This window comes from Lemur catta, chromosome 14, assembly GCF_020740605.2.
Source record: "Lemur catta isolate mLemCat1 chromosome 14, mLemCat1.pri, whole genome shotgun sequence".
Lineage (NCBI taxonomy): Eukaryota > Metazoa > Chordata > Mammalia > Primates > Lemuridae > Lemur > Lemur catta.
The window spans coordinates 556,971-582,728 of record NC_059141.1 but is presented as its reverse complement, the minus strand read 5'-3'; the positions used below and the strand labels follow the sequence as shown (position 1 = coordinate 582,728).

Sequence of the window (25,758 nt, the reverse complement as noted above, 5' to 3'; positions counted from 1 at the left end):
CCCCAGGAGCGGGTGGGCCGGCCACGCCTCTGCAGAGGCAGGAGGTGGAGGGGCTGCCGGGGAAGCCAGGCGGCCGCTTGGAAGTGCTGTTCGTGGGGGTCCCAGGAATCCTGTCTCCTTCGGGAAGGACAAAGCCGCGGCTGTAAATCACCCTCCGCACTGATTCCCCAGGGCCTCCCGGGCCCCAGATGTGCAGCCGCGGGTAATGAGCTGCAGGGTGTCTGACCACGCGCCACGTGTTAATTGAGTGCCGCGGCGAGAGATTTGTGTCACGGCTCCTGCTCCAGCCGCCTCCGCTGTGATCCGGGACGGATCAGACCCGCGCTGGCCCGGTGGGGGCTTCCGGAGGGCTCTCGGCTACACTCCAGGCCGGGCCTCGGCCGCTGAGGGGCCTCCTGCGGGCGAGCTGGTGCCAGGTGGGCCGTCTGCAGGGCCTGCAAGGTGACCTCCGTGGTGGCAGTGGCACACACAGCCGTCCCTGTGGGACTGTGGTCGGAGCTCTCTGGCTTGGGACGTCGTTGTCCCCCACCCCGGGTCTTTGCTAAGCACCTTCCGTGGCCGGAACGGGGTCGGGAGCAGATCACTGGTGCTTTCCTGAGGGGGGATGGCACTCAGAGTGACAACGGACTGACAGCTCCTCTTCCACGCGGTGACAGACGCCCCCTGCTAAGGGTCCTGCCCGAGCGTGGCTGGGGGGCCAGCTGCCGAGGGCAGCGGGTTGGGGAACGTTCTGGAAGACCGGAAGGGGGAGGAGTGAGCTGCCCAGCGGCAGGGGCAGTGAGGAGGTGGGTGAGGCCAGTCACAGGGCCTGGATGAGGGGGCTTCGGGGGCTTCGTCTCCCACCTGCGGAGCAGTCAGTGCACAGGAGGGTCCGCGTCTGTGAGGGTCTCTGGGCGGGGAGCCGGGAGCAGGGCCTGGGCCCCCGTGAGGAGACGGTTTGGGACAAGGGCTGCGGCCCCCTGCCACTGTCCCCAGGTGGCCCGGCCGGCCAGGGGCCTCCGTCGCAGGAAAGACTTGTCCCACGCGGGGCGCCCTGTCCTGGAGGGGTGACGAGCGGGGTGCGGCCGGCTGTGCAGTCAGCGCCTCTGACTTGTGGGGCCGCGTCTGCCGCGTGAGGCCGGGCGCACGGGGGAGTCCACGGGGGGCTTCGGGCCATGCCCTGGCTGTCGCCTGCGGGCGCTGGGCATGGCGGGAGTGCCAGCCACCGTCCGAGTGTCAACTCCCAGCAGCTGCTCCCTGCCAGCCGCGATGGCCCGTGACACCAGCCAAGGTGCAGCTCTGCTCTGTGACCGGGTCTTGTGTGGCCTGGCACAGGGACGTGCGGCCTGGGGGTTTCAGGGAAGCCATCGTCGCTGGGGAGGGCTGGGCAGGGGGCAGTCTGGGCACGTGAGCCCAGCTCAGGGCCAGGACAGCCCACTGTGCGGTGGCCTGGGGCATTGGCAGGTGGCTTGGCCGGCAGAGCTTCCGTCTTCCTACACGCGGCCCCTTCTGTCCACTGAAGCCTAGGGACGCCTGTGCCCAGTTAAGTTAATCCGAGTAATTGGCCCCCTTCCCCATGAGGCTGCCCCTGCCCAGCCACGTGACGTGCCCGCTTTTCCTGGGAGGACTGGACGTGTCCTCCACGGCACCCGGGTTGGCCACCGGACTGCAATGGCCTGAGCCACCTGTCACCCCCCAGCCCCCATGCCTCTCCTCTGCTGTGGGGACAGCACAGCCCTGCTGGCCCTGGCTGAGCTGGCTCGCGGAGCATGGCAGGGTGGCGCGTGGCCTGGGGCCACCAGCCCATCGTGGGACTGAGAAACGTGGGGGGGCCCCGTGATTCACCTGGGTTTTCACCGTAGGCTTCCCCAACTTTCCCCTTTAGAATTTACACTGCAGTGGCCGCAGGGTGCGCGGGCAAAACTTCTGTGTTTTTAGACTAAATTGCTGTAAGGTTTTGATCCAATCTAAAACTTTCCCTGTCGTGTTCGCCAACCGTGTGGACACGTGGAGTCACAGCAGGTGTCTGGCCTGCCACGATCTCGTTCTGCGGGTTTTGCTCTCCTGCTCGCCTGTGGTTTTCCTGTTCCCGTGTTTGTCATCTGCCCACTTCCTGTTTATCCTTTCGGGTGGGACATAAGCCCCCGTGGTCCCAGGCTGCCCGCCCTGGGGTAGCGGGTGAGGGAGGGGCCGGGGCCACGCCCGCTGCGCCACGTGAACACACGGCAGGAGGCCGGAGCCTGCGACCTGCCAGAGGTAGTGAGAGAAAAGTCGCACAGCTGAAATGGATCAAACTCGGGGATTAAAGGCAAAGTCATCGCACCTGACACAGCAGAGCCCGCTCTGCCGCCTGCGGAGAGTCACTGGCACAAACCCCGGACACAGGGACAGAGCGACGGGAGCACAGATGCTGAGGGGAGGGGCAGGCGTGGCCACGGCGCTGGCGCCAGGGTGGGCTCGGCCGACAGCATGGCCGACGCACAGCGGAGCAGCCGCAGACGGCAGGACTCGGGAGGAAATACGGGGAAAGCCGTGAGGTGCTCAGCTCAGGCTCCCAAGTGATGTTGCCCGTTTGTTTTCTTGATAAATCTCACTAATGGTCTGTTTCATTCATCCTTTTTTTAAACTGACTTTTCTGATCATTCCTGTTTTTTCTTGGTTTCCCGACGCGCTGCGTTGCTGCCTCCACCCACACTCTCCCTTGTGTCTGTGCTGTTGCTACTTATTAACTTTTAAAATGTTACCGTGGCTCATTAACTTTTAGCTTTAGTCTTTTTCTAATGTAAGCATTTAAGGCTTCAAATTTCTCCCACAGTTAAACGTCTTCTTTTGCCCGTGAGCTGTTTAGCAGCCGCCATTTCTGCGAATATCGCTTCTCCGTCACTTTCCTGACTCAGCTCTGGAGTTTCAAGCCTCGTGTCACAACAGGCCACAGAGAAACCTCTTCCCTGTGGGGCTCACAGTCCAGGCACAGGCGTGCACCGCGGGGGCGTGGGGGCCCTGCACGGCGAAGCGCGGGGGGCGTTCGAGGTCAGAGCGTCAGAAGAGAGGAGTGTGGTCCTGGCCGCGGCAGGCCTGCCGGTGCCACGTGGGGCTGCCCAGTGGCAGCCAGACGGGAGCTTTGCAGGCCGTGTGGACGGGCCGCACTTGACACTGAGAACAGATGAGAAGGGGGGAGGGAAGGTGGCTGCAGGTGTGAGAGCAATTAGGAGGGCACACGACCTCAGATGACCCCTAGCCTCCCTGCTGAGATGAAGAGAAGGCAGAGAATGAATCCTGCGGTAGCCCAGACGTGTGTGCGCAGAAAACCGATTCAGGGAGGAGAATCTGGAAGGTTCCATCGCAGGCAGTGATGGTGGGAGCACAGTCTGCCCTGAAGACGAACGTGGCACCGAAGTGTCAGGCATCAGAAAGGACAGAAATGCAGGGCAGCAGCCTCGCTGTCCCCGCCATCCACGGGGCCCCGCCAGGCACACAGGGACGCGTGAGTCGCGGCACTCGGCTCCGTCCTGGCAGGAGACACCTGCGGGCGCCGAGCCACACCTGCCCCTTCGCTCCTCAGCGGCGCTGCGGCGTCCGCCCGAGAGCAGGTGTTGCCTTTCCTGATAAAACACGGGAAGCTGCGCATGCCCGGCGTCCCCGCGTGGAGGGCAAGGAGCCGCGTGGAAGTCGCCAGGAGTCTCCTTCGTTGAAGCTCAAAGACCGTTGCACGGTGGGTGAGTTAGGACAAGTCCCCCGTTGCCGTGGCTGTAGTCCCTTGTCACAGTGGGGGTGGGGAGGCTCCAGGTCTGTCAGTAAAATCCCAGGCGTGGAGGGCGGAGCCGCGCAGACCCCAGCTCCGGCGGCCGGGCGGCAGGGGGTGGATGGCGGTGAGGCGTCGGGAAGAGGGACCCAGACTGCTGCTGTGAGTCACGCCTGTGATTGTCCCTCCTGTGAGCAGGTCGACGTGCCCAAACCCGTGATGCGTGGGCTGGGGAGGCCACAGCCTTCTCCTGGCTGTGGCTTTCGGTGCTTCCTCGGTTTGCTAAGTTGACCTGGGCCATGGCTCCGCCCCAACGTCTGTGTCTTCTCCCCGGGACCCGCGTCTGTGGCGGCAGAGCCCACGCTGACTGTCCACCCTGTGTGGCATTTGTCACAGAGCAGAGGGACTGTGGCCACAGCACACGGGAGCTTTACTGGTGGCGCTTAGACAGGCTGCACCCCGGGAGGTGCCCCACGGCAGGGGACCTTCCAGAGGGAGGAGAGAGGGACACCACCCAGGGGAGGGGACAGCAAGGGCAGTGCCTCTGGGACACAGGGGGGGCCGTCTCCGGCCAGAGAGCTCCACGGGGCAGCAGGGCCAGGGACTTGGAGCCCAGGTGTGTCTTGTCACGTCCAGTCTGGGAGCAGCTTTGTGGGGTGTGCAGTGTAGGCAGGAACGTGCTTGTGTGGGTGACACTCGGAGCACGTGACGTACGCAGATTTGGGTTTGGCACCTGTGGCCTTTTGAACTGGCCGCCTGCTGGCTGTGAGGAAGTCACTGCCCAGGGGCCGGGAGACAGGGGTGTCTGGGCCGTTTGTGTCACCTGAGCCGGCTCCCCCCACCCCGGTGCTTCTGTGTCAAATCCCGTAGGGTTCAGTTCCTCCCGCAGTGCCCCAGTGGCACCTCCAGGCTGGCCCCGTGATGGCCTTGCCCACAGGACGGCAGCGTGTGCCCGGGGTGTTTGCTCTCGGGGTCCCCTGGGAACCCACTGTGAGCTGTGCTGGGAGAGGCCCCAGGGCAGGACCCCAGCCCCAGCCAAAGGCCCCTGAGCTCCTGGCCCGTGGCCCGCACTGCCTGCCAGCCCTGGAGTGAGCCACCCGGACGTGGCTCCCCGCTGACGTCCCCACGAGCCCCCGCTGCAGCCAGGCAGCGTCACGTGACCAAGCACTCCTGGGGGGCCTGAGGCCTGCTGCAGGCGGGTGCAGGGATGGCCCCGAGCCCGCCCCACCCCGCGGGGTGGAGTTTCCCGTCAGAGCAGGTGGCTCCACCCGACACAAGCTCTAAGTCTGGAAAAAGGGTTTGTTTCCCATTTCAATTTCTAATTGGAGGTCAAAACTGGTTCTAGAGCCAGCAGGTCATGCTAGCAATTCTGTGGCTTTGTAGTAATGATGACAGGCGTCCGGGCATGTGGAACGTGCAGTCTGAGTGACGGTGACGCCAAGGTGACGACTGCGGGCGGCACCCCGACGTCCCCAGGCCACACGACCGCGGTTCAGGTTGCATCTCCACTTTCTGTGCAGATGTGAGATGGGAGCTCAGGGCTGGAGTCCACGTCCAGCTCCCGGCAAATCCAGAACAAGGCTCCGTGGGCCGCGGGACTTGCGGGAGGGGCTCGAGGGCACTTTCTGGGAAGAGATGCCTGGGCGGCGTGGCAGGGGCCTCCGGCAGGGCAGACGCACCTGGGGCCACACCTGGGGCTCTGGCCTGGGCTTGGTCCGGCTTCCAGAACACGTTGGAGCTTGTCCTCGCCCCGTCACTCTCAGGGTCCCGTGGCGTGACCGGGTCAGGACCACCACCCGCGTGGCCTCCCAACGGTGTGACCCGGCACTTCACTTGCCGCGTCAAACAAACAAAGCAGCTGAATTCGGTCCCCAAATAGGAGCAGTCTGGGTCTCGTCCATCAGCCTGGACCCCAGAGCAAGTTTCCCTCTCGAGATTTGCTGGCGTCTGCGGAGCCCGCAGGGTGGGCCAGGCCTTCTCAGGCTCCTTCTGTCCTGACGTGCCCCCGGCTCAGTGCTGTGCACATGGCTGGCTCCTGGGGTTCCCAAGGCAGCTCACCGGGGTCCTTCCTGGGAGCCCCCCACACGTGTGGCCTGGATGTGCCCAGCCCAGTCGGGGCCCACTCCCCCGCCCCCCGCCAGCCCGTGGTAGCCCCGACGCGGCACCAGCTGGCGCTACTCTGAGCCCGGGAGCCTGTTGCAGACAGGACGCTGCCGGGGTGCAGGGCAAGAGCAGGGTGCAGGCAGGACTGTCCCCGGCCCCGCCTGGCCTGCTCGGGCACCCTCCATCCCTCCGTCCCTCGGGGCCCACCCAGCCCGGGAGCCCAGGGAAACAGGGAGGCCCTGGGTGGACGCCCCAGCCACAGGGGAGCAGCAGAGCCGCCGTGCGTACCCCATTACCTTAACCCGTCTCTCGCCTCTTGTCACGAAGAATTAAAATCCGTAATGAGAGCACTGGGGAGGCCCCTGCAATTTGGCCGTCAGCACCACGCGGGCCATTAGCCGGCGGCGTGGGGGCATTAATCTAGTCATCTCTCTCTGGTCTCAATGAATTGTGATAAAAATGTCAAACAATTAGATTATATTGGCCGACAGCGCCGCTGTGATTGAGCAGCGCGTCCCTTGAATCACCCTGACAAAGGGAGCCGGCTACACACCGCGGTAAATCCCTGCAGCGCTGGCACGGCTGTCAGGGGTCGGCGTGGGCAGCCAGAGAGCCGGGTTGTCCCTGGAACCCGGGGTGCGGGTCGGGGGCGGTGGGTAGCCCCTGAACCAGACACTGGGACCAGGGTCCGGGCCCCTCCGAGGGTCTGCAGAGCCGCAGGCTGGACACAGAAGAGGGTGCGGTGCTGCGGGGGCCCAGGTCCCACCCCCTGGTCCACGCCTGCAGCCACAGCGCAGGGCCGGGCCCAGGTCCCGGCCCAGAGGCTGGGAGGGTCTGGCCATGGCCGCTTTGCCGACGCTCTGCCTGCCGGGCCTGCCCTTCCTGGGCACGAAGCTGCCTTTTTTTTTTTTTTTTATAAGGGTGAAGACGTATTGAAAATTGATTTCTCTGTTGGAAATGGGATAATTAAACTGGTTGTTTCTACCTTCATCATCGTCATAATAAAATGAGAAGACAGCAGGCTGCGCGCGGCGTGAGGCAATATCGTGAGCCGTAATGCAAGGAGCGTTAATTGAATACAAATGGCCTTCCCTGAAGTTGCTGAGTTATATTTCAGAGATATGGGATAATGATGCCATTTAATCATTTTTACAAGATATAAAATTACTGGCTCCTCTAGGGAGATCATTAAGGAAAACAATTGTTCATAGCAATTGAAAATAGAGTTTTAATTATTTAATACAGAAATTAAACTATTAGAGACCAGTGTTGGATGAAGCAACTTAATAGAAATTGATATACAAGCGTCTGTGAACATTTTAGTTTGATTAACTGACCTAATTCCTTAATCCAAACCCACCTGGAAGGTCCCCTTCAGCTGTGACTGAGTTCACGGCTCGGTGCCGGTGTTCCTGGGTGGAAGGGGCGGCCGAGGCCTCCCACGGGAGCCCCACCCGGGAATCCCAGGAGTGAGTCCGGCAGCCACGACTGCAGGCAGGTGCGAGGCGTGGCCGAGGGCGCCCGGGCCGGGGAGTCTGGGGCCCGGTGCGGGGCGTGTGCCTGGTGATGCTGCTCTCTGGGGCCGAGGGCAGTGGTGCTCAGTGCTGGCTCAGTGCCCAGCCTCTTCCCCGGCCCCTCGGCCCTTTCCGGGGGCAGCTTTGGGGGCAGTGGGTGCAGGACAGGTGGGGCCGTCCCCCTGGCCACCTGGCTCCTGGGCTTCTGCCCTGGGCCCAGGGTCCCTGGCCCAGTCTGCGGGGACGCCGGGCCGTCCTGCTGCCCTGCCACCCTCCACACCTGGGAGTGGCTGAAGGGCCAAGAGCCCGGACTGGGTCGCAGAACCCACACTGGTCCCCAGATGCCAGCCAGGGGGGACCTGCCTGTGGGCCAGGGAGGCCTGAACCAGGAATTATGGTTTAAAACTCTGACGGTGGAAAATCCTTTTCCACGTTAAGTGAAAACACGAGAGCTGTTGTGGACACAGCGTGTGCCTGGCCCCGCGGGACCCGGGCGGAACCAGCGCCGTCGGTGTGGCCTGGGTGCGGCTGTAAGGAGCACTGTCTTTGCTCCTTTTGGTTACTTTGTTGCTGTTTTCCAAATTTTCTATAATAAAACGTATTATTTTAAAATGCTTATTTCAAAGATATAGAAATTTTCAACACATAAATTAAGGAAATAAAGGGACTCTTTAAACAAGGTGGCTGACAGGCATGAGCTGAGCACCTAGGATTGGGGGCCACGGAGACTCTCGGGACCCAGCTGCCGGCAGTGGGGCCGTAAGGAGCCCCCCACACCCAGGCCGCTGGGCGGGCAGGGCCCTGGCTTCCAGGGGCCCCCAAGTGAGCCGTTCGAGGTCGTGGTCTGAAATCCCAGCGCTGGTCCCTCGCCGGGTTGCTGGGCGGTGACCGTCCCCAGGTGTGAGGGAAGAGTGGCCACCCCTTCTGGCTGGGCGGCAGGGCGGACACCCCCAGGAGCCGCGTCCCCCGGCCTGGCCTGTGGGCTCCCCTAACGCGGCCAGAGCTCCCAGCCTGCCCTGCCGCGGAGGGCGATCCAACATGCAAATGATCACCAATAAATTCCAGGTGATCTTTTTTCTTCTTATAGTTTTTAGGGTTACATAAATTTCACCTATGCAATTCTTTTATGCTTGAATATATTACAGAATGCCACTTCTGCTATGGGAGCTAATTGATAATGTGATTTGTTATGTTGCCGGGACATAATTCAGAAAGTTATTTTAAAGCCTTTGATGCATGGAACGGCACTCACTGTTTAATATTTCTCACATGAGCAGACACAGTGTGAGGTAAAAAATGTGGTGCCGCGTGGATGAAATATCTCCAGAAGCTTTTACTCTTGTTGTTTGGGCGCGTGCCAACATCCTTCTAGAAGAAAGCCCGTATTTCCAGTGCTGCTCTGATTTGAATTTATTTCCTGGTCATTAGCCTTTTTTTTTTTTTCAAACTGGAATAAGTACGTGTATATATTTGAAAAAGGGAAAATCAAACAAAAGGAAGTTATACACAACCTTTTAATATTATGAAAGACGCGCATTTAAAATTCTTATGTCAAATTAATTAGATTCACAGGAAGTTGCAAAATAGTGCAGAGGGTACCCTGTACCGCCCCACCCTCCCTGACGGTGACATGTGACACAGCTGAGGTCCCTGGCAAAGCCAGGGCTGACACTGGTGGCCACGTTTCACAGGTGCGCGTGGGAGTGTCCGTGGGGGAGTGTGCACGGGCCGTCACGTGCACAGTCCAGACCCCCCCCCACCACGTGTCCCTCGAGTCACCCCGCCCCGCCCGTCTCCCGGCAACGCTGATCTGAGTGTCTCTGGGTCTTGCCCATGGGCGCTGCAGGAGTGGGGCGTTCCTACAGCTGGCACTCGGCTCGGCCCTCGCGGCCCAACTGGTGGTGTCAAAGTCCCCACGGGGTGGTTGCCCAGTGGCATTTTGCCCATGAACGTGGCAAGTTTGCTGAGCCCACCCCAGGATACTTGCGTGGATCCGGTATTCTGCTACTGTGAACAAAGCTGCTACGAACATTCTCGTACACACTCGTGTGAGTGAGTCCCAGGGTGCACGCGCTGGGTTGCGGGTGGTTCACGTCCAAACTGTTTTGCAGCGAGGCTGCTCCACTCCGCGCTCCCAACAACACACGAGAGACCCAGTCTCTCCGCATTTGATGTGACCTCTATTTTTGAAAGAAATTTAGCTGCTCTACTAGGAATGTAGTGCTACATCCTCACGGCATTAATGTTGTTAACTTTGGACCCTGTTTTGGCTGCATGTCCCAACTCCGGAGTCCTGGCCCCAGGATGTGTCCCCCCATGGCACCGCAGACCCCGCACGCAGCTCTGCCCCCTGCCCCCATCTGACGCAGGGAAACCTGAGGTAGCGCTGCGCTAACAAGCAGCCCCGATAGTTTGTTCAGGCTGCCCGGTGGCGGGGCAACCCCCTTGCCCTCACGTTCGGGTCCTAGGCTGAGGGAACAGCCCCCCTTGGGCCCACGTGGAGGGAAGGGACAGCAGCTGGGGGGGACGTGCATGGCTTGAAGCTTTGGCCCCTGGGGACTATCGTTCTTTGCATGCAGTGGCAGGGAGGGGACGTCTGCAGGGAGGCTCCGTGGGCCCCTCGTGGACCAGCCACCGTCGACCACTCCCAGCCCATCTGGTCGGGTCGGGAGAAGTATGTTCAGATATTCAGAAAGATCATTCAGGAGACACGTCCCCCCGGGCGCCCTGGGCACAGCAGCCCCAGAGAGCTGAGGCACGACCGTCTCCGCCAGAGGCCCAGGCTGCTCGCTGGTGGGCAGACCAGTGTCCAGAAGCCCCTTGTTCCGGACGCCCGGCTGGCCAGGGACCCCACTCGCACGGCCACCGTGGGAAGTGCTGGCGTCTGTGGTCTGGGACTGCTGCCGCCAGGAGCCCCCAGCCCAGCCCCTCCGGTCCCGGAGACCACACCACGCAGACGTGTTTCTGTAGTTTACTGGAACTCTCAGCTCAAAACAAACTGTGGTCCTGACGGTTTTTCTAGTCTAAGGGGCAGCACGCTAGGACCGGCGAGTGCCGCGAGGAGCTGCCCGCTGGGCACCCAGGCGGGGGCCTCGTCCCCAGGGAAAGGCACTGGCAGCCTCGTGGCAGGGGAGGCCAGCCCACCCCAGCAGCGGCCGCAGTTCTGCCCCGACGGACCACAGGTGCCCACAGGGCAGGGACCAGCTCTGGGTCCAGGCGGCCACAAGTGGGCCCTGCTGCCTGGCGCCCCCGCCTGCCCGCAGACCCCCGGGAGCAGGAGATGGGGCAGGTGGCTGCCCTGGGCGTGGCCGGGAGGCGGCCCCGGGTGGGCCGTGGGGTCCTCGGTGCAGAGCCACGGCACAGGGAAGCGCTGAGGCAGGGGCCCTCGGACACGGTCCAGGCGCCGCCAGCTGCCACCGGCTACCCGATGGCTTGGTTTGGCAGCCCATAGAGGACCAAGTTGAGGGCAGCGGGGAGCAGTTCAGACCTCCTGGGCTGCGGCAGGTGGAGCGCGGGCCTGTCCCGCGAGGTGTGCGGAGCCTCGTCTGCGGAGAGCAGGACGCAGCGGGTGAGGCCGAGGCCCACTGGGGACAGCTGTCGGCCCCCAGGACCTGCAGCCCGAGCAGGGGTCAAGGGACCGACGCTGTGGCTCCCCCAGGTGGAGCCACTACCCCCCTCATTCACTCACTCACTCAGTCATTCATTCACTCAGTCAGTCACTCACTCACTCATTCCTCACTCAGTCACTCATTCATTCACTCAGTCACTCATTGAGTCATTCAGTCACTCAGTCACTCATTCCTCAGTCACTTACTCATTGAGTCATTCACTCAGTCACTTATTCCTCAGTCACTCATTCACTCAGTCATTCACTCATTGAGTCACTCACTCAGTCACTCACTCAGTCATTCACTCACTCAGTCACTCAGTCACTCTATGAGCATTTATTATTTATTTGGACAGCACACCCCAGGCCCTGTGGACCACGTGATTTTCGAATGATAAACTCCTTTGGAGTTGTGTATAGGAGATTTCATCTTTTGAATCATCCTGGTATAACTCTTTCTTAGTTATGGAAGATTATTCCTTCAATGCTTTGCTCAGTGCCGCTCCTTAGTGTTTTGTTTGCTGTTTCTCAGCAGTGTCCCCGTGTAACATGTACCTGCAGCTTTCCTGTCACCCCTGTTGGCATACTCACATTAAGGCTCATGGGCTCTGAAGATTGAGCGTCACAGGCCATGTCCTGTGTCCCTGCCTGGGCTCTCCCTGAGGGATGGAGGACAGAGACTGGCAGGCCAATCGCTGACCCTGGCTTGGGGTTCACTTCTGGGCATGTTCTTTCCTGGGCTGGGATTATGGGCCACGTCCAGGGTGACCTGCTGGTGCTGTGGCCTGCAGGCCACCCAGCCCCGGTGGCCAACGCACCCACGAGGCCTTGCTCTGGGAGGAGGGTTTTTCCCATCTGTTCCCGGAGAGCGTAGCTTTTGGCATTTGGGATCTGTGTGACTTGACTTGCCTAAGGAGGAATTAGCAGTGCTAAGGCCTGGAGTGTCTCCCTAAGCAGTGCTGGTGCCGGGTCCCCCCGTGGGCCGTTACCGCAGAGGCTGCGCTTGCGGCGTCCCCGTCCGTCAGCGTGTTCACACGCTGAGGCTGCGCAGAAACGGGGCGGGGGCTTCTGGGCGGGGACACGCTCCCCCTCTTGCTGGGTCTTAACGTCCTAGAAGCCCCGTTTCCTCAGTGGGAGGAGGGGCGCCCTGGGCCTGCGGGGCTGCGTGGGGCCAGGCGGGTCCTCGCCTTACCTCGGTTAGCCGTCTCGTCGCCTCCCGTCTTCTGCAGCAGACGGACCACGGCCCCAACTGACTTGCCGCACGTGAGCAGATCTGGGGAAGGAACGTCCCCTCAGGCAGGCGCGGCACCTGCACGGGGTCCCGGGGCCGGCCCTGAGGGCGCAGGGCAGGTGGGGGCGCGGCGCCCACTCACTCTCCCACAGGACGCCGGCCCGCCAGGCGTTGTCCTGCAGCCGTGTGGGCCACTGGTTTGCCACGATGCTGCGGACTCCCACCAGGCTCAGGAGGATGGCGGTCTCGATGGGCGCCTCCAAGGACAGCTGGGACGGGCTGTGAGGACCCGGCTCCTGCGGGCTGCTGCTAGGACAGGCCAAGCCTCCCCCGCCCTCCCCGTCCACAGCCCGCGCTGCGCCCGCCCGCCCGCGGTTGGCATGCACGTGTGTACTGACAGCTCCCGAGTCAAATGCCATTAACAAGAAACGGCATTTCAGAGAGCTGCCGAATCCTTCCGGGCACTCCCAGCCCCTGGGCACAGACCCCCGGGAAGAGGCCCCAAGCAGCGTGTGACGGGGTCGCTGGAGCAGGTTCCGCCCCGGCTGCCGCCCACCAACCCTGGCAGGACCCGGCTCTGAGCTCCAGCCAAGCCGGGGCCTCCCAGGCTGCAGCTGCCCCTCCACCCGCCCGAGCACAGGCCCTGCTCCCGGGGCAGCTCCTGCTGGGGGTTCCGGGCGGCTGTCCCTCCCGCCCCACCCCACCCTCGCCAGGGGAGCGCGTCCGTGGCTCACGTGCCGCCACCCCGGGCACCTCTTGTTCTCCGAGCTTTCCACATGCCGCCGCAGGCTGTCGTGGGACCGCGTCCTGTCCAGCAGGACCATCAAGCGGCAGTCTGCGTGCGCACACGGGAGGGCCGGCTCAGCAGCTGCGGCCGGCGGGCAGCTGCCACTTCCCCCGCACCTGGCTGAGGACGGGCTTTGGGGGCTGTTCCCACAGACAGCGTGTCCGGCTGCACAGGGGCAAGGCCGGGGGGCACGTAGCCGGGCACCCTGGCGAAGCCTCCCCAGTGCGCGTTGCCTCGTGAACTCGCAATGTCTGCCGCTTCCCTCACCGTCGTGCTTGGAATCAAACTTCCCAACAAGCCCGACTCTCACTGCACCTGGGCGAGGGGCCAGGAGACGCGCTTACCCCCGGGCTGGGCCAGCAGCGGCCGGGAAGGAGACCTGGGCTCCAGGGACAGTGGTGGGCGTGGCACCCTGACCACGAAGACGAGCATCCACGCGCTTGCTGGGCTGCCACCGACGGGCCACACACCCCAGAAGGAGGGACATTCTCCAGGGGCCCCGCAAAGGCCCCCCCGCCACCTGAGCACAGCACTGGCCGCCTGGCACCCGCCCAGGAGAAAGCCAGCAGGGCCACCGGGCATCCACACGGGCTGTCCTGGGGGCACAGACACCCCGTGATCTGCGGCCGTGGGCGTTGAGACAGGAGGGGCAGCCTTCCTGGAGGTGGAACACCACCACCGTCCGACAGCTCGCCCTTGGCGGTGTCTGAGCACCCTGCACCTGCTGTCCCGGGGGGGGGGCTGCTGTCTGCACCGGCCACCTCTTGGGCTTGGGGACGTGCGTGAGTGGGGCACTCAGGACACCTGTTGCTGCTGCTCACACCACGTCCCCCTCTTGCCAAAGCCCACGTGTCCTTGGGCAGGCTGGGCTGTGGCTGTCCCGGCCATGGCCGGGCACCTGGCAGCCTCCTCCACCATCAGTGGACAGTGAACGGGAAGGCAGCCACGAGGGCCCACATTTAGACTACAAGGACTCTGTGAGGAGGGGCCACATTTCTAGCATGTTCTAGAAAATCCCTGGCCTCCAAGGGCCCCGCCCTGGAGGGGTGACCGGGCTGGGTCTGAACTGGGGTCTCTGCGAGACAGAAGACGAGAGGGTCCGAAGCTGTGGCTGCCGCATGTGTCCATCTGCAGACTTGGGTGTGGCCGGAGGGGGCCGGGGCTGGGCAGCGCAGGGGTGGCTGTGCCCAGCCGGAGCATCCCAGGCCCTCCGATCCCTCCCCGAGGTGCCGGAGGCCCCGTTCTGTCCTCCGTGCGGAATCTCCTTGTGCCCACGGTCCTGGCGGAGGGGGCTTTGGGGAAGGGGTGCTGAGGGCCTGTCTCACCTTGTAAGTTCATGGCGACCAATCTTTCCACGACTATGTGGGACAGGAAGTTCTCCATCCCGTAGAAGAAGAAGCCACTGCAGCTGCCCAGGGCCTGCTCCCACTGCGCCTGGCTACACAGACAGGAGGGACACTGGCAGGCAGGTGCCACCATTGGCCTGACCGTACCCGGGACCAGATCTGTCCCCGTGCCCCCTCGACCACACCTGCCCCTGCACGCCGCCCCCAGCCCGTCCACACTGAGGGCAAGGACGCATGTGGGCCCCTGTGGCACGGAGCCAGCACCCTCTGCCCCCACAGGAGTCTAGGGATTCGGGGCTCAGACCCTGCGGGGGTGCCCAGGGCCCCCCAGGGGCGCACCCTACGCTGGGCCTCGTGCTAGTGCGTGACCAGGCCCAGGTGCAGACCCAGCTGGAGAGAGGGGCTGGCTGTGCCCCGAGACCCCCCATCCTGGGACTGGCTCCCGGGAACCCAGATCCAAACCTGGGAAAGTGACTGGTCCCCAGATGTCCCACCCATCGCGAAGTGAACGTGTCTCGGAATCGTTCCAAAATTTCCCGCGTCACAGAGACAGGAGTCAGCGTTTCTGCGAGAAGAGGGTGGGACGGACCTTGGGGCTGGGTCCCGGCCTCTTGCCCTGGCAGCAGGTGGGAACGGCGCCCCTCCCCTCCGTGGTGGAAAACCCGGCAAACTACAGTGTCTGAAGCAGCGAAGGGCCGGCTCGGGTTCAGACTCGAGGCCCAGAGAGGGGCACCAGGCCCTGGGTCGTGGGTGGGCTGGCGGCCTGCGGCGAGTGCCCACCTGGGCCCCGGGCCTCCTCGTAGGGGTCCACCACAACTGCGCTTCCGTCAAGGAGGAACAGCAGCAAGGCTGGCTCGGGCCACCGGGGCCTGTCAAAGGATACACTTGATGTTGTCCGCGTCCACGACGGTGCAGTCGGTGGGGATCGTCCGGCGGATGCTGCCCTGCAACGGCACGGTGTCACCAGCTGTCCTGCGTCCCCGGCCCAGCCGTCGCGAGCTGCCCCTGCCCCACCTTCTTCCCCTTCCTGGTGAGGCTTCTCCTCTTGGATTCGCGGCCCTCCTTCCTCGTGCCACCGTCTGTGGGGACAGGACATGGGCGCAACAGTGTGAAGGTGCCAAACGCTGCTGAATCGTTCACTTTAAGATGGTTAATTTTATGTTATGTGAATCTCACCTCAATAAAAAAGTAAGTAGTGAAAACAATTTAACGTTTGTAAAGTTGAAATGGCAATAAATTCTCAACTGTGGCGGCTCTAGGGGCTGGGAAAGGCCCATCTCCACCGGTTCCTAGGCTCCCCTGCTGCCCCTTCACACACCCCGCTGGGCACTCACCAGTGTGCCTGCAGTGGCTGGGCCCTGCGCCAGGGCCGTCTGCATGGGACAGACAGCCTGTCCCCTTTGCACACGGAACCATGGCTAGGGGCGTGTGGATTCTGTGGGAGGTTCTGTGTGGGCAGCGTGTGCTGAGAGCAATGACAGTTTTCCTCCTTTCTCCCGCCCTCGTCCCTTTCCCTGCTCCCCTGTGACGGGCCCTGCCTGCCCACGGCACAGGGGACGGCAGACGCTTGCTCTAGGTTTTGGCGGATCCTTTATCAGGATGGGAGATTCCTCTGTTCCTGGTTCACTAAGAAGGTTTATTCTGAACGTGAACATTTTAGCAAATGCTTTTACTCTGCACTGACCGAGAGCCTTTGTCCTTTCACTCTGTTCACCCGTGACCCCCGCAGGGTTGTACGGCTACTGGGTGACGGAAGGTTCTTCCTTTCTTTCTCGTGCTGCTCTCGAGCAGCTGCAGTCAGGCCTGCGGAAGGACGGGGGCCGTGATTTTTTCCTGGGCTAGTCGAGAGTAAGGCTGGCATGATCTGTGTCCTGAGAGTTTGGCAGAATTCAGCGGGAAAACTGCAAAACTGACGCGTTCTCCGTGGTGAGACTCGCGTCTGTGACTCTCCTTCGCTCCCGGCTGCCAGACTGTCCGGGTTTTCTTTCCTTCTTGAGTCCAAAAGTGTTTTTTTTCTTGTGCTTTGCACATTTTGCCCACGATTTTAAGTTTATCAATGCGAAGTTGTCCAGAATATTCTATTTAAACCTCAGGGACATCTTTAGAGTTTGCATCTCTTTTTATTCCTGATACTGCTTATTTGTGCCTCATTAATTTTTTTGACCATTATGACAAAACTGTGTCCATTTTATGAGTTTTCTTTACAATCAACCAGTTTCGTCCCTGCCGGCCTCTCTGCCGTGCCCTCCCTTGCCTTTCTCTGGGATTAATCTGCTTTCTCGCTCTAACTTCTTAAGTTAGGCACTGAGCTCATATGTTTCTAGCCCTTTTCCTTTTCTGACATGAACATTTAAAGCTAAAATTCCCTGCTCAATTCTGCTTTGGTTACATCCACCAGTTTTTGACATTTCCATGATCGTGTCCCCCAAGTTCTTTAATTTCGCTTAGCAATGTGTCACAGTATTTACTGTATAAGTCTTGCACATTTTGGTTAAATCTACCTCTAAGTATTTACTATTTTGATGCTATTGTAAAGGGTGGTGTTTAAAGTTCTGATTCTTAGTAGTATGTACAAATACAATAGACTTTTGTACCCTACGACCTGCTAAACTCACTCGCAGTGGCTTCTTTTGTGGGTAAGGTCACTTTTCCCACAGACAAACACGCCACCCGCACACGCAGACGACTCTACTCCTCAGTCTCCACTCTGGGTGCGTGTGGCTTCCGCGCCTTGCCGTGCTGCCCTGGCTGGAGGGGGGTGGCGGGAGGGCCCCGCTGGCCGTTGGCCTTGGTGGAATGCCCTCAGTGTCCCCTGCCACGGCGTGCTCAGGGTGCTGTCTGCAGGGGTCCCGAACCAGACTAAGGATGTCTCCCCTTCCTGGTTTGCTGGGAGTTCCTACGAGAAATGAATGTTGCACTTTGTCCAATGCTTTCCTGCACCCGTCGGAATCATCAGACAGTTTTTACTTTCCAGTCTATTAATATGGTGAATGACATTGGTAGATTCCTTGAATGTTAAACTACCCTGTATTCCTGGGCATGGTATAAATCCCTTTCACTATATTGTTTTAGTTTATTTACTAATATTTTGTCTAAAATGTTTGTTTGCATCTATATTCGTGAGGAATGGTGGTCTGTATTCCTTTTTCTCGTAACGCCTTTTTCTGATTGTGGTTTCAGGATAACGCCGGCCTCACAGAATGAGCTAGAAAGTCTTTCCTCCTCTGTTTCTGTGAGAGGGGGTGTGTGGAAGCCGCCGAGGTGTGGCCACTTTTGCTCTGGGAAGATTTTAAACTAAACTTCTGTGTCTTCAATAGGCACAGGGCCGTCCAGGCCACTCATTTCTTCCTGGCTGAGCTTCGGTCGTTTATGTTTTCAAGGAATTTTTCCATTTCATCTAAGTTGTCAAATTTATTGGCATAAAATTGTTCATAATATTTGCTTCTCTTTGTATTATTGCTGGAACCTGTAGTGATGCCGCCTCTACCATTATTGATACTGATAATCTGTGGCTTCTGACTTGTCCTGACCAGTCTGACTAAAGGCTATTTCAGTTTATTGACTTTCTCCAAGAACTTGTTTCTCGTTCCATTTTTTTCTATTGTTTTTCTGTTTCCTGTTCCATCGATTCCTTATTTTTATCATAACCTTTATTTTGCTCATTTGGGCTTATTTTGTTCTTCTTTTTCTAATTCTTGAGGATAGAAACACAGGTCACTGGTCCAGGGCCTTTTTCCTTGCAGGGGCGTGTGCTCAGTGCCACAGAGTCCCTCTCTCTGCCGGGCTGTGTGCTCAGTGCCACAGTGTCCCTCTCTCTGCCGGGCTGTGTGCTCAGTGCCACAGAGTCCCCCTCTCTGCCGGGGTGTGTGCTCAGTGCCACAGAGTCCCCCTCTCTCTGCCGGGCTGTGTGCTCAGTGCCACAGAGTCCCCCTCTCTGCCGGGCTGTGTGCTCAGTGCCACAGTGTCCCCCTCTCTGCCGGGCTGTGTGCTCAGTGCCACAGAGTCCCCCTCTCTCTGCCGGGCTGTGTGCTCAGTGCCACAGAGTCCCCCTCTCTGCCGTGGTGTGTGCTCAGTGCCACAGCGTCCCTCTCTCTGCCGGGCTGTGTGCTCAGTGCCACAGAGTCCCCCTCTCTGCCGGGGTGTGTGCTCAGTGCCACAGTGTCCCTCTCTCTGCCAGTCTGTGTGCTTAGTGCCACGATTCCCTCTAACTGGTATTTACTGGATCCACAATAATGATATGTTGTGTTTTCGTATTTATTAGGGTAACAATATTTTCCAAATTTCCCTTTTAATTTTTTTCTTTTATCCATGGGTTATTTGGAAGAATATTTAGTTTCCACATATTTGGGGTTTCCCAGAGATTTCTCTGTCATTAATTTCTAATTTAACTCTTGTGGTCAGAGAACTTATTGTGAATAATTTGAATCCTTTACAATTTTTGAGGCTTGTTTTATGGCCCAACTTACGGTCTATCCTGTCAGATGTTCTGTGCGCCCGTGGAAAAAATGTATGTTTTCCTGTCACTGAGTGGAATGCTATATAAATGTTATTTAGAGGAAGTGGTTGATAAGCTTAAAATATTCCATATCCTACGGATTTCAGGCCTATTTGTTCAATTACTATTGAGAAAGGGATGTTGATGTCTCCAACTATAGCTGCTTATTTGTTGATGTTTTGTAGGTCTATCAGCTTTGTTTCTCGTATTTTGCAGGTAGTGACAGACGCGTAAACACTGAGGACCTCACGTTCTTTGTGAATGAACCTCTCTGTCATTTCGAAAGGGCCCTCTTCATCCCTAGTCACATTCTTGGCTATAAAATCTTTTTTTTTTTTTTCTGATTTCATCTGGCCATGCCAGCTTTCTTTGGACAGTAAGATGTTTTCTCCACCCTTTATTTTTAATGCTCTGTTGTCTTTTTGTTTAAACTGGGTTTCTTGGAGGAAACATATTTTGGATCTTGCATTTTCATTCAGTCAAGTGACCTTCACCTTCTATTGGGGGTTTTAGACCATTTACATTTGATGTAATTGTTGATACGGTTAGGTTGAAATACGCTATCTTGCTACATGTTTTCTATTTTTTTCTATCTGTTCTTTGTTCCATTTCCTCTCTTTTTCTGCCTTTTTTTGGATTGTGTATTATTTATGATTTCATTTCATCTTCCTTGATGTATTAGCTGTAAACTCTCTGGGTTCTTTTTTGGTTTGTCTTGCTGATTTGCTTTTAGTGGCTGCTTGAGGATTTTTAGTTTATATCTCTAATTATCACAGTCTGCCTTCAAGTAACGTCACGCCACCTACAGAAAACACCTATTGGAAAATTCCATACCATTGTTATTTTCTTTTGCTCTAAACTTTTTCTTCAAACATACTTTAAGACCTTAAACATAAGGAAAAGTTTTAAATACTTACCCACATTTTTACCGTTTCCAGTGTTGTTTATTTCTTCCCCTGACCTTGGGGAGCTTCCGCACTGACCGGCTCTCGGCTAAGACTTAAGCAGCAGAGGTCTCTGCAGACCTCTGGGGCTTTTGCTCTCTGTGCGGCTCCCCCCTCCCTAGAATCCGGCCCCCGACTCTCACCACCTGGGTTCCCCAGACTCCCGGGTCCACGCCCTCAACCCCGGGAGCATGCCTGCTCTTCCCAGCCACGCTGCCACACCGTGGCCAGAAACCCTCTCCAGAAAGTGAGCTTGGGCATCTGCGGCCTCCTCCCTCGGGGACCACCCTCCTGCACTGCGGATGCCCAGTGTTTGAAAACGCTTATTTCATATATCTTGTCTTGTTTTTAGTTTCCCTTGGAAGGGCAAATTTGGCCTTTGTAACTTCATCTTGGATGGAAACAAAAGCAAAATTTTTAATTTAACCTGATATTCATTGAAGTGTAGCAAATACATAGAAAGCTGCATATATCACAAGTGTGCAGCTTGGAGAATGTTCACACTGGGTGGGTCTGTGTGAACAGCGCCGGGAACAGGCCAGGAGCATCCTGGGGCCCCGGCTCCCCTCCCCCGCTGTCAGGCCTAAGTGAGCCCCCCCCCCCATCCTCTCCCTTAAGTGGTTAATTGTCAGCTGGCTGTTCACGACTGCTCTGGACCCTCCTTTGAAACAGATGTTTGTGAAGACAAGAGTAGCATTAAGCTCTTTACTGTGCATTTAGCACCTAACAGAATACCAGCACGTGGTAGGTATTATATTTTATAAATATCTTTGCATGTTTACAGTCTATAAATAACTTTCAGTGAAAAAGTCCCTAGAAAAGTGTTGCAACATTTGATGATTATTTTTGGACAGGACTTCACATTCTTTTGTCTGAAAAGTAACTTAAAATATTTCCATTTTGAAATCGAACACGACTGTGGCCAGGGGCAGCTCTCACCCATCTCTTCCCGGCGGAGGCGATTCCACAACATCTGGAGAGAAAATTCTCGGGACACAGAGGACACCATCCCTTCCTCCAGCACAGAGAGACCTTCCAGCGGCAGCTCGAGGAGGTGCCGGTCGGCGATCAGGATCATCTTATCTGGGGCGTCCGGCGGAACTGCGGACACGAAGGCACATCAGTGTCACCTTTTGACAGCGGAGAGAACTAGATCCACCCCAGAGTCCCGCAGTCTGAGGCTCTTTGTAAGCAGCTGCTGAGGGCCGATGCGCTCCTGAGGACACACCGACTCTGTGGCCGTGTGGCCCTGGCGAGGGGGAGGAGATGGGGGCGGGGCCTGCGGGGTGGGGGGGGCCTGGGACACACGGCCCCTCGGACGGTCTCGGGCGTGGCTGAGCTCTGGCCCAGACCCGGAGGCAGCGGCACCCTGGGGACTGCCACCCGTTAGATCAAAAACACCAGGTGGCGAAAGTGAAGCCCTGAAGATACTGATGCTCCTTTCTGCTCGTGGGGACTGGGGTCACGCTGGCCCCCGTGCGAGGGGTGGGGAAGACGGAGCCCGGCAGACAGCGGCTTCCCCGGTGCAAAGAGAAGCCAGCGAGGGCAGGGTCGGCAGGCCTCACCCCCTGCTGCCGGCGCCCAGCCAGGGTGCGCAGGACGGGGAGATCTGATCCCGCACAAAGGCCGCTCCCGGCCACCTGGTCGGTGAGCGCGGAGGTGTGGCAGAGCTGGCTGTTCCCGTGACAGCGCAGCCTGCGGGCCCCCGGGTCCTTGGGGAGGTTTTGCACAAGCCAGAGCGCCGGCCAGCAGCATGGAACCTTCTGGGCGCCCGGTGCACAGGGAGGGGCTGGCGGGGCCTGGGACCCCCGAGCTCTGAGCCCCTCGGTGCCCCCAGGCGGGCGTGGGGTCCCAGCCCAATTCCTCCTGTGCAAGAAGGTCAGGAGGTCAAGGGCACAGCGGCCTTGCGCCAGGCCCGCCCGCACTCACTCAGTCCTGCGGACAGTCTCTTCTCTGTGTCTTTGCCCTTGGATTTCCCGGAGTCTGCGACAGCTGGGGACACCTGCACTCTGGAAGTCAAAGGTGCGAATCCGGATTTCACAAAACAGGTGAAAACAGCACACAGCCAGAATGTACTTAACACTCGGCCGATGTCACAGTGTGGTGGCAGGTGCCACCAGCCTCTCCCCAGGGCTGCCTTTGGGGACTGGGCTCACTATGGCGGGGCTCAGGTGACTTCGCACGAGTTCAGGATTCGGGGTTATTGCCCCGTCCCCTGGGTGGTGCAGAGTCCTGCGGGCCTCCCGCCCTCCCTCGTCCCTCCCCGGCCCCCCCGGATTCTGAGTCCTGGGGGTTGAGCTGCCTTCCGGGCCCACCCCCGTCTGCCCCGCCCCCGGTGGATCCCTCCCTGCCCTTCAGGGACTTGCAGAAACGGGCGGGTCACCTCCCTGCTGCTTTCCCAGACGCTGGAGCGGCCCCTCGCGGCCACCACTGGGTCGTCAGGAGCCTGCCCGGCCCCAAGACGGCGCCGAGCAGCGGAGCCCGTGGAGCGTACCTGGCTTCGGGGCAGCTGAGCAGGGGCAGGAGCCGCCGCAGGTACTCCTCCAGGGGCTGCAGGATGCTGGAGACCCTCCGCGGACTGCGCGTGTCCGCCGCGGCCGGCACGTCCCCCGGCCCCTGTCAGCCCAGAGGAGCCCGTACTCTCGGCGGGGCGCCTAGGCGGACCCCCCCACCGCCCAGTCCCGGCAGAACAGGGGCGGGCCGGGGCCCCGCAAACAAGGGAGCAGCGTCGTGGGCCAGGTGACAGGCCCCCAGCGGTGCCCTGACTGGCCTCACCTGGCAGACCTCCGGAGAGCACCTGGCCCCCAGCGGTCCCCCCGCCCGCGGGGCGGGACCGGGTGACGTGTGCTCTGAGCACTCCCCAGGGCTCTCGGCGGGGCGTCGGGTCGCACTGACCGTGGGATGCAGAGAAGAGCGAGTGCCCCCCAATGTGCGGAGCCCACCCCCATCCCACCCTGCTCTCCGAGGAGCTGGGGGGCCTCACCACGCCGGGGCTCAGGGCTGGGTCCTCTACGTCCACCTCGGCCTGGGGCTCTGGGAACCGCCTGGCGCAGGTCAGTAGGTGTGAGAGGGCAGCAGGGCTCACGGCCAGCCGCGTCACCTTGCAGTGGCCTGCGGGGGACACAGACACACCCTCTGCCCCCACCTGGGTCATGGGCTCAGCTGACCTCCTGTCTCTGTGGGTGGGGGCTGGGCAGGGCTGCGCCCCAGGATCGGGGCTCCCAGTCGGGTCTTCGTGTTTCCGAGTGAAAAGTCTGCAGGGAGGCCCCGACCTTGGTGTCCACGTGCGGGGCGTCAGACCTGGGCCGCCTGCCTCCGCCTCCTGCCTCCTGCGCCCGCCGCCTCGGCTGCCTGCTGCCCACCGCCCACCAGCCCCGCAGCCCCGCCGCCCACCACCCGCCTGCAACCAGCGACTCACCACCCATGGGCAGCACCTTTCCCTTGGCTGTGGGGAAGGACCTGGGTTTCTCGTAGGCGGCGCCATACAGACGGGACCTGCTGGCAGGACGTGGCAGGTCACAGGCGAGTCCCCACGGAGGCCTCACAGCCCGGCTCCAAGGATCCCCGAGAAGCCCCGGTAAGGCCAATCCTGTAAACCACACGGCCCCCGGCAGGGGCCCCTCCCCACCCACCCCCACGCATGCCTCAGTGGGCCAGGCTGGCCACACTCTGCCACCTGGCTCCCCCTCACTGCAGAGGCTCAGAGCTCGGCCCAGACCACCAAGGGCAGCTGTCCAGCCTCTGCCCCACCGTCCAGTGACCCGCAGGTCTGGACATCCAGGCCCACCCAGACCAGACCCAAGGGCCCGTGCTGGAGACGGGTCACAGGGGGTGGCCCCTGCCCTCTCCAGCAGGAACAGGACAGGGACCTCAGGGTCCCTTGGCCACCCACCCCCACGTCCAGTGGGAGCCACCGTGTGTGTCCACACCCTTCTCGGGGCCAGCCAGGGCCTCTGCGGCACCCGAGGCCGCCGGGCGAGGGCTGAGTCTGCGCCTCCCTGCGCGGCCCGGCGCAGGAGTGAGGGGGCCGCACCTGTCCCGTGAGAGGTGCAGGAGGACGATCCGAATCGTAGGCGGAATCTCGTTCAGGAAGTTGAAATGTTGCTCCGTGACGCAGAGGTTTTGCCACGCCTGTGTTGGGACAAACAGGGATCCGTGAAGCATCCGGGATGCAGGCCTGTCACTGCACCGCTGTCTGTGCTGCGCCCTGGGGGGGCCGCAGCCCCTCCGCCGCCCCCCGCTGACGTGTGACGGCCACACGGGGGCAGCAGAGGCAAATCGCAGCTTGTCTGAACTTCAAGTTCTCCCCAGTTCTCAGGGGTCAGAAACCAGCTTTGCCTGAGGAAGTGCACAGGCACCCAAGGCAGAGCCGCGTGTGGAAGGTCCCCAGCACCTCCCTGCCGCCCTCTGTCCTCCCTGCTGCCTCCACACCACACGTGTAGACACGCGTGCACAGACAGCTGCACAGATGCATGCATGCAGGGACACATGCTCCCCCAGACACACCCACGCATGCAGACGCAGGTAGACATGCAGACACACGCCACTGTGTCCCATCCACCCCCCGCCAGGGAAGGCCCTCTCTCCCCCGGGCCCCAAGGAGCTGGGCACAGCCCCCAAGCCGCCCGGCCGGGGTCCCGCAGTGGCTCCAGCCTGTCCGCCCGGGCCCCTGCTCCCGTGCGGGCTGTGCACTGACGGGCCCAGCCCAGACACGGCGCATACCTCACAGCCCCCGCAGGCGGCCACAGCCTGCAGGTGGCTGCAAAAACAAACCCGTTGTTAGAAACCTTTTGTTGAAGTAGAACATACAAGAGAAAGTGATGTGACCACACGTGAAAAGCTCCATAGGTTTTCACAGGGGCCACGCCGTGTGGCCAGGGGAGAGAGAGGCTGCTGCTGGCCACCCCACGTGGGCGGACGTGCAGTGGCTTCGGCTGGCATTTGTCTGGCGTCTGCACTGCGTGGACACGGCACCACTTCGTAATCCAGCCGAAGGCCAGGGGACATCTGGCGGCTCCCTTCTCCGGCTGCTGTGAGAGCCACTGCGACAGACACCCATCACACGCTCCTTGGGGACCACACAGAGGCCCCGCCACTGGGCACGGCCGGGCCCATGGTGCTGAGGGCTGAGACTTCCAGGTGCCACCGTCCCACCTCCACGGGGCCACGTCCTCTGTTCCATCTTAGCCATGCCAGTAGGTGCCCAGTAGTATCTGAATGTGGTTTTAATTTTTGCATTTGCCTGATTGCCAATGAACTTGAGCACCTTTACAGACGTCTGTTTGCTGTGTGAACGTCTCCTCCTGTGACATTCCAACCTCGTGCCATTTTCCTTACTGGAAATCGACGTACCCTCTATTGGAGCAGGATACAGACCGTCATCCGCTGTGCCCCAGTGAATGTCCTTTCCTGCTCTGGGCTCACCATGTCACTCCTTGGAAGGCCAGGACTTCTTAATTCCAGCGCAGTCCGACTCCCGTCTTCCCTACTGCGGCGTCTCCCTCAGCACAGGGCTTGCGTCCAGGCCAGGCAGGGGCTCCCGCAGGGCCGTGTGGGTGGACGAGAGCCACACACACACGGTCACTTTCAGGTCATCGTTGCAGAAGACGCTGCTGCGGCGACTCAGGGCCTCGGAGCCAGGGCGCTGGCGGAAGCAGAGAGGCAGCCAGCGGCCGGGAGACGTCCCTCCCTTAACCCACAGACGTGGGCATAGCCCGCGACTCGGTGCTCCATCCTGCTTCCCGAGGACGTCTGTGGTTTGCAGTGGGCTGGCCTTGCACGGGCTTTGCTAGATTTCCCCTGGACATTTGATACGTGTATATATTTTTTATGCTCCTGAAAATAGTATCATTTAAAAATTTTTCACTTGCCAGTTGCTTGTGACTGGCACGTGGGAAGACAATGTTTGCAGAGCGATCTCACAGCCTGTAGCAGTGGCCTTGCTAACTGCATGCTAATTCAAATATTAATTGACAGACTCTCTTTAAACTTTTTTAGAAACTTTTTCTCT

At 60.0% G+C, this 25,758-nt stretch overlaps 1 protein-coding gene and 1 long non-coding RNA gene across 15 annotated transcripts in view; one reads left to right on the top strand and one right to left on the bottom strand.

Annotated features, from left to right (window-relative positions):
* Nucleotides 1-10,293: 10,293 nt before the first annotated feature.
* Nucleotides 10,294-25,758, bottom strand: part of CFAP46 (cilia and flagella associated protein 46) — an 83,691-nt gene continuing 68,226 nt past the window's right edge. For 2 of the 14 annotated variants that reach the window (XM_045569252.1, XM_045569253.1), the window contains exons 45-58: nt 23,782-23,879; nt 23,167-23,243; nt 22,732-22,859; nt 22,243-22,364; nt 21,678-21,757; nt 20,688-20,849; nt 15,324-15,388; nt 15,193-15,253; nt 15,090-15,125; nt 14,772-14,874; nt 14,289-14,401; nt 12,319-13,011; nt 12,138-12,218; nt 11,248-11,604 (exon numbers count right to left, since the gene is read on the bottom strand). In XM_045569252.1, the coding sequence (XP_045425208.1) occupies nt 11,474-11,604; nt 12,138-12,218; nt 12,319-13,011; nt 14,289-14,401; nt 14,772-14,874; nt 15,090-15,125; nt 15,193-15,253; nt 15,324-15,388; nt 20,688-20,849; nt 21,678-21,757; nt 22,243-22,364; nt 22,732-22,859; nt 23,167-23,243; nt 23,782-23,879 (1,950 nt within the window). In that variant the 3' untranslated portion in view covers nt 11,248-11,473. The other 12 variants (XM_045569255.1, XM_045569259.1, XM_045569263.1 and 9 more) reach the window with 10 other exon arrangements.
* Nucleotides 23,101-25,609, top strand: LOC123650403. The gene is made up of 2 exons (XR_006739336.1): nt 23,101-24,943; nt 25,023-25,609. It is a non-coding gene; the product is annotated as an uncharacterized LOC123650403 (long non-coding RNA).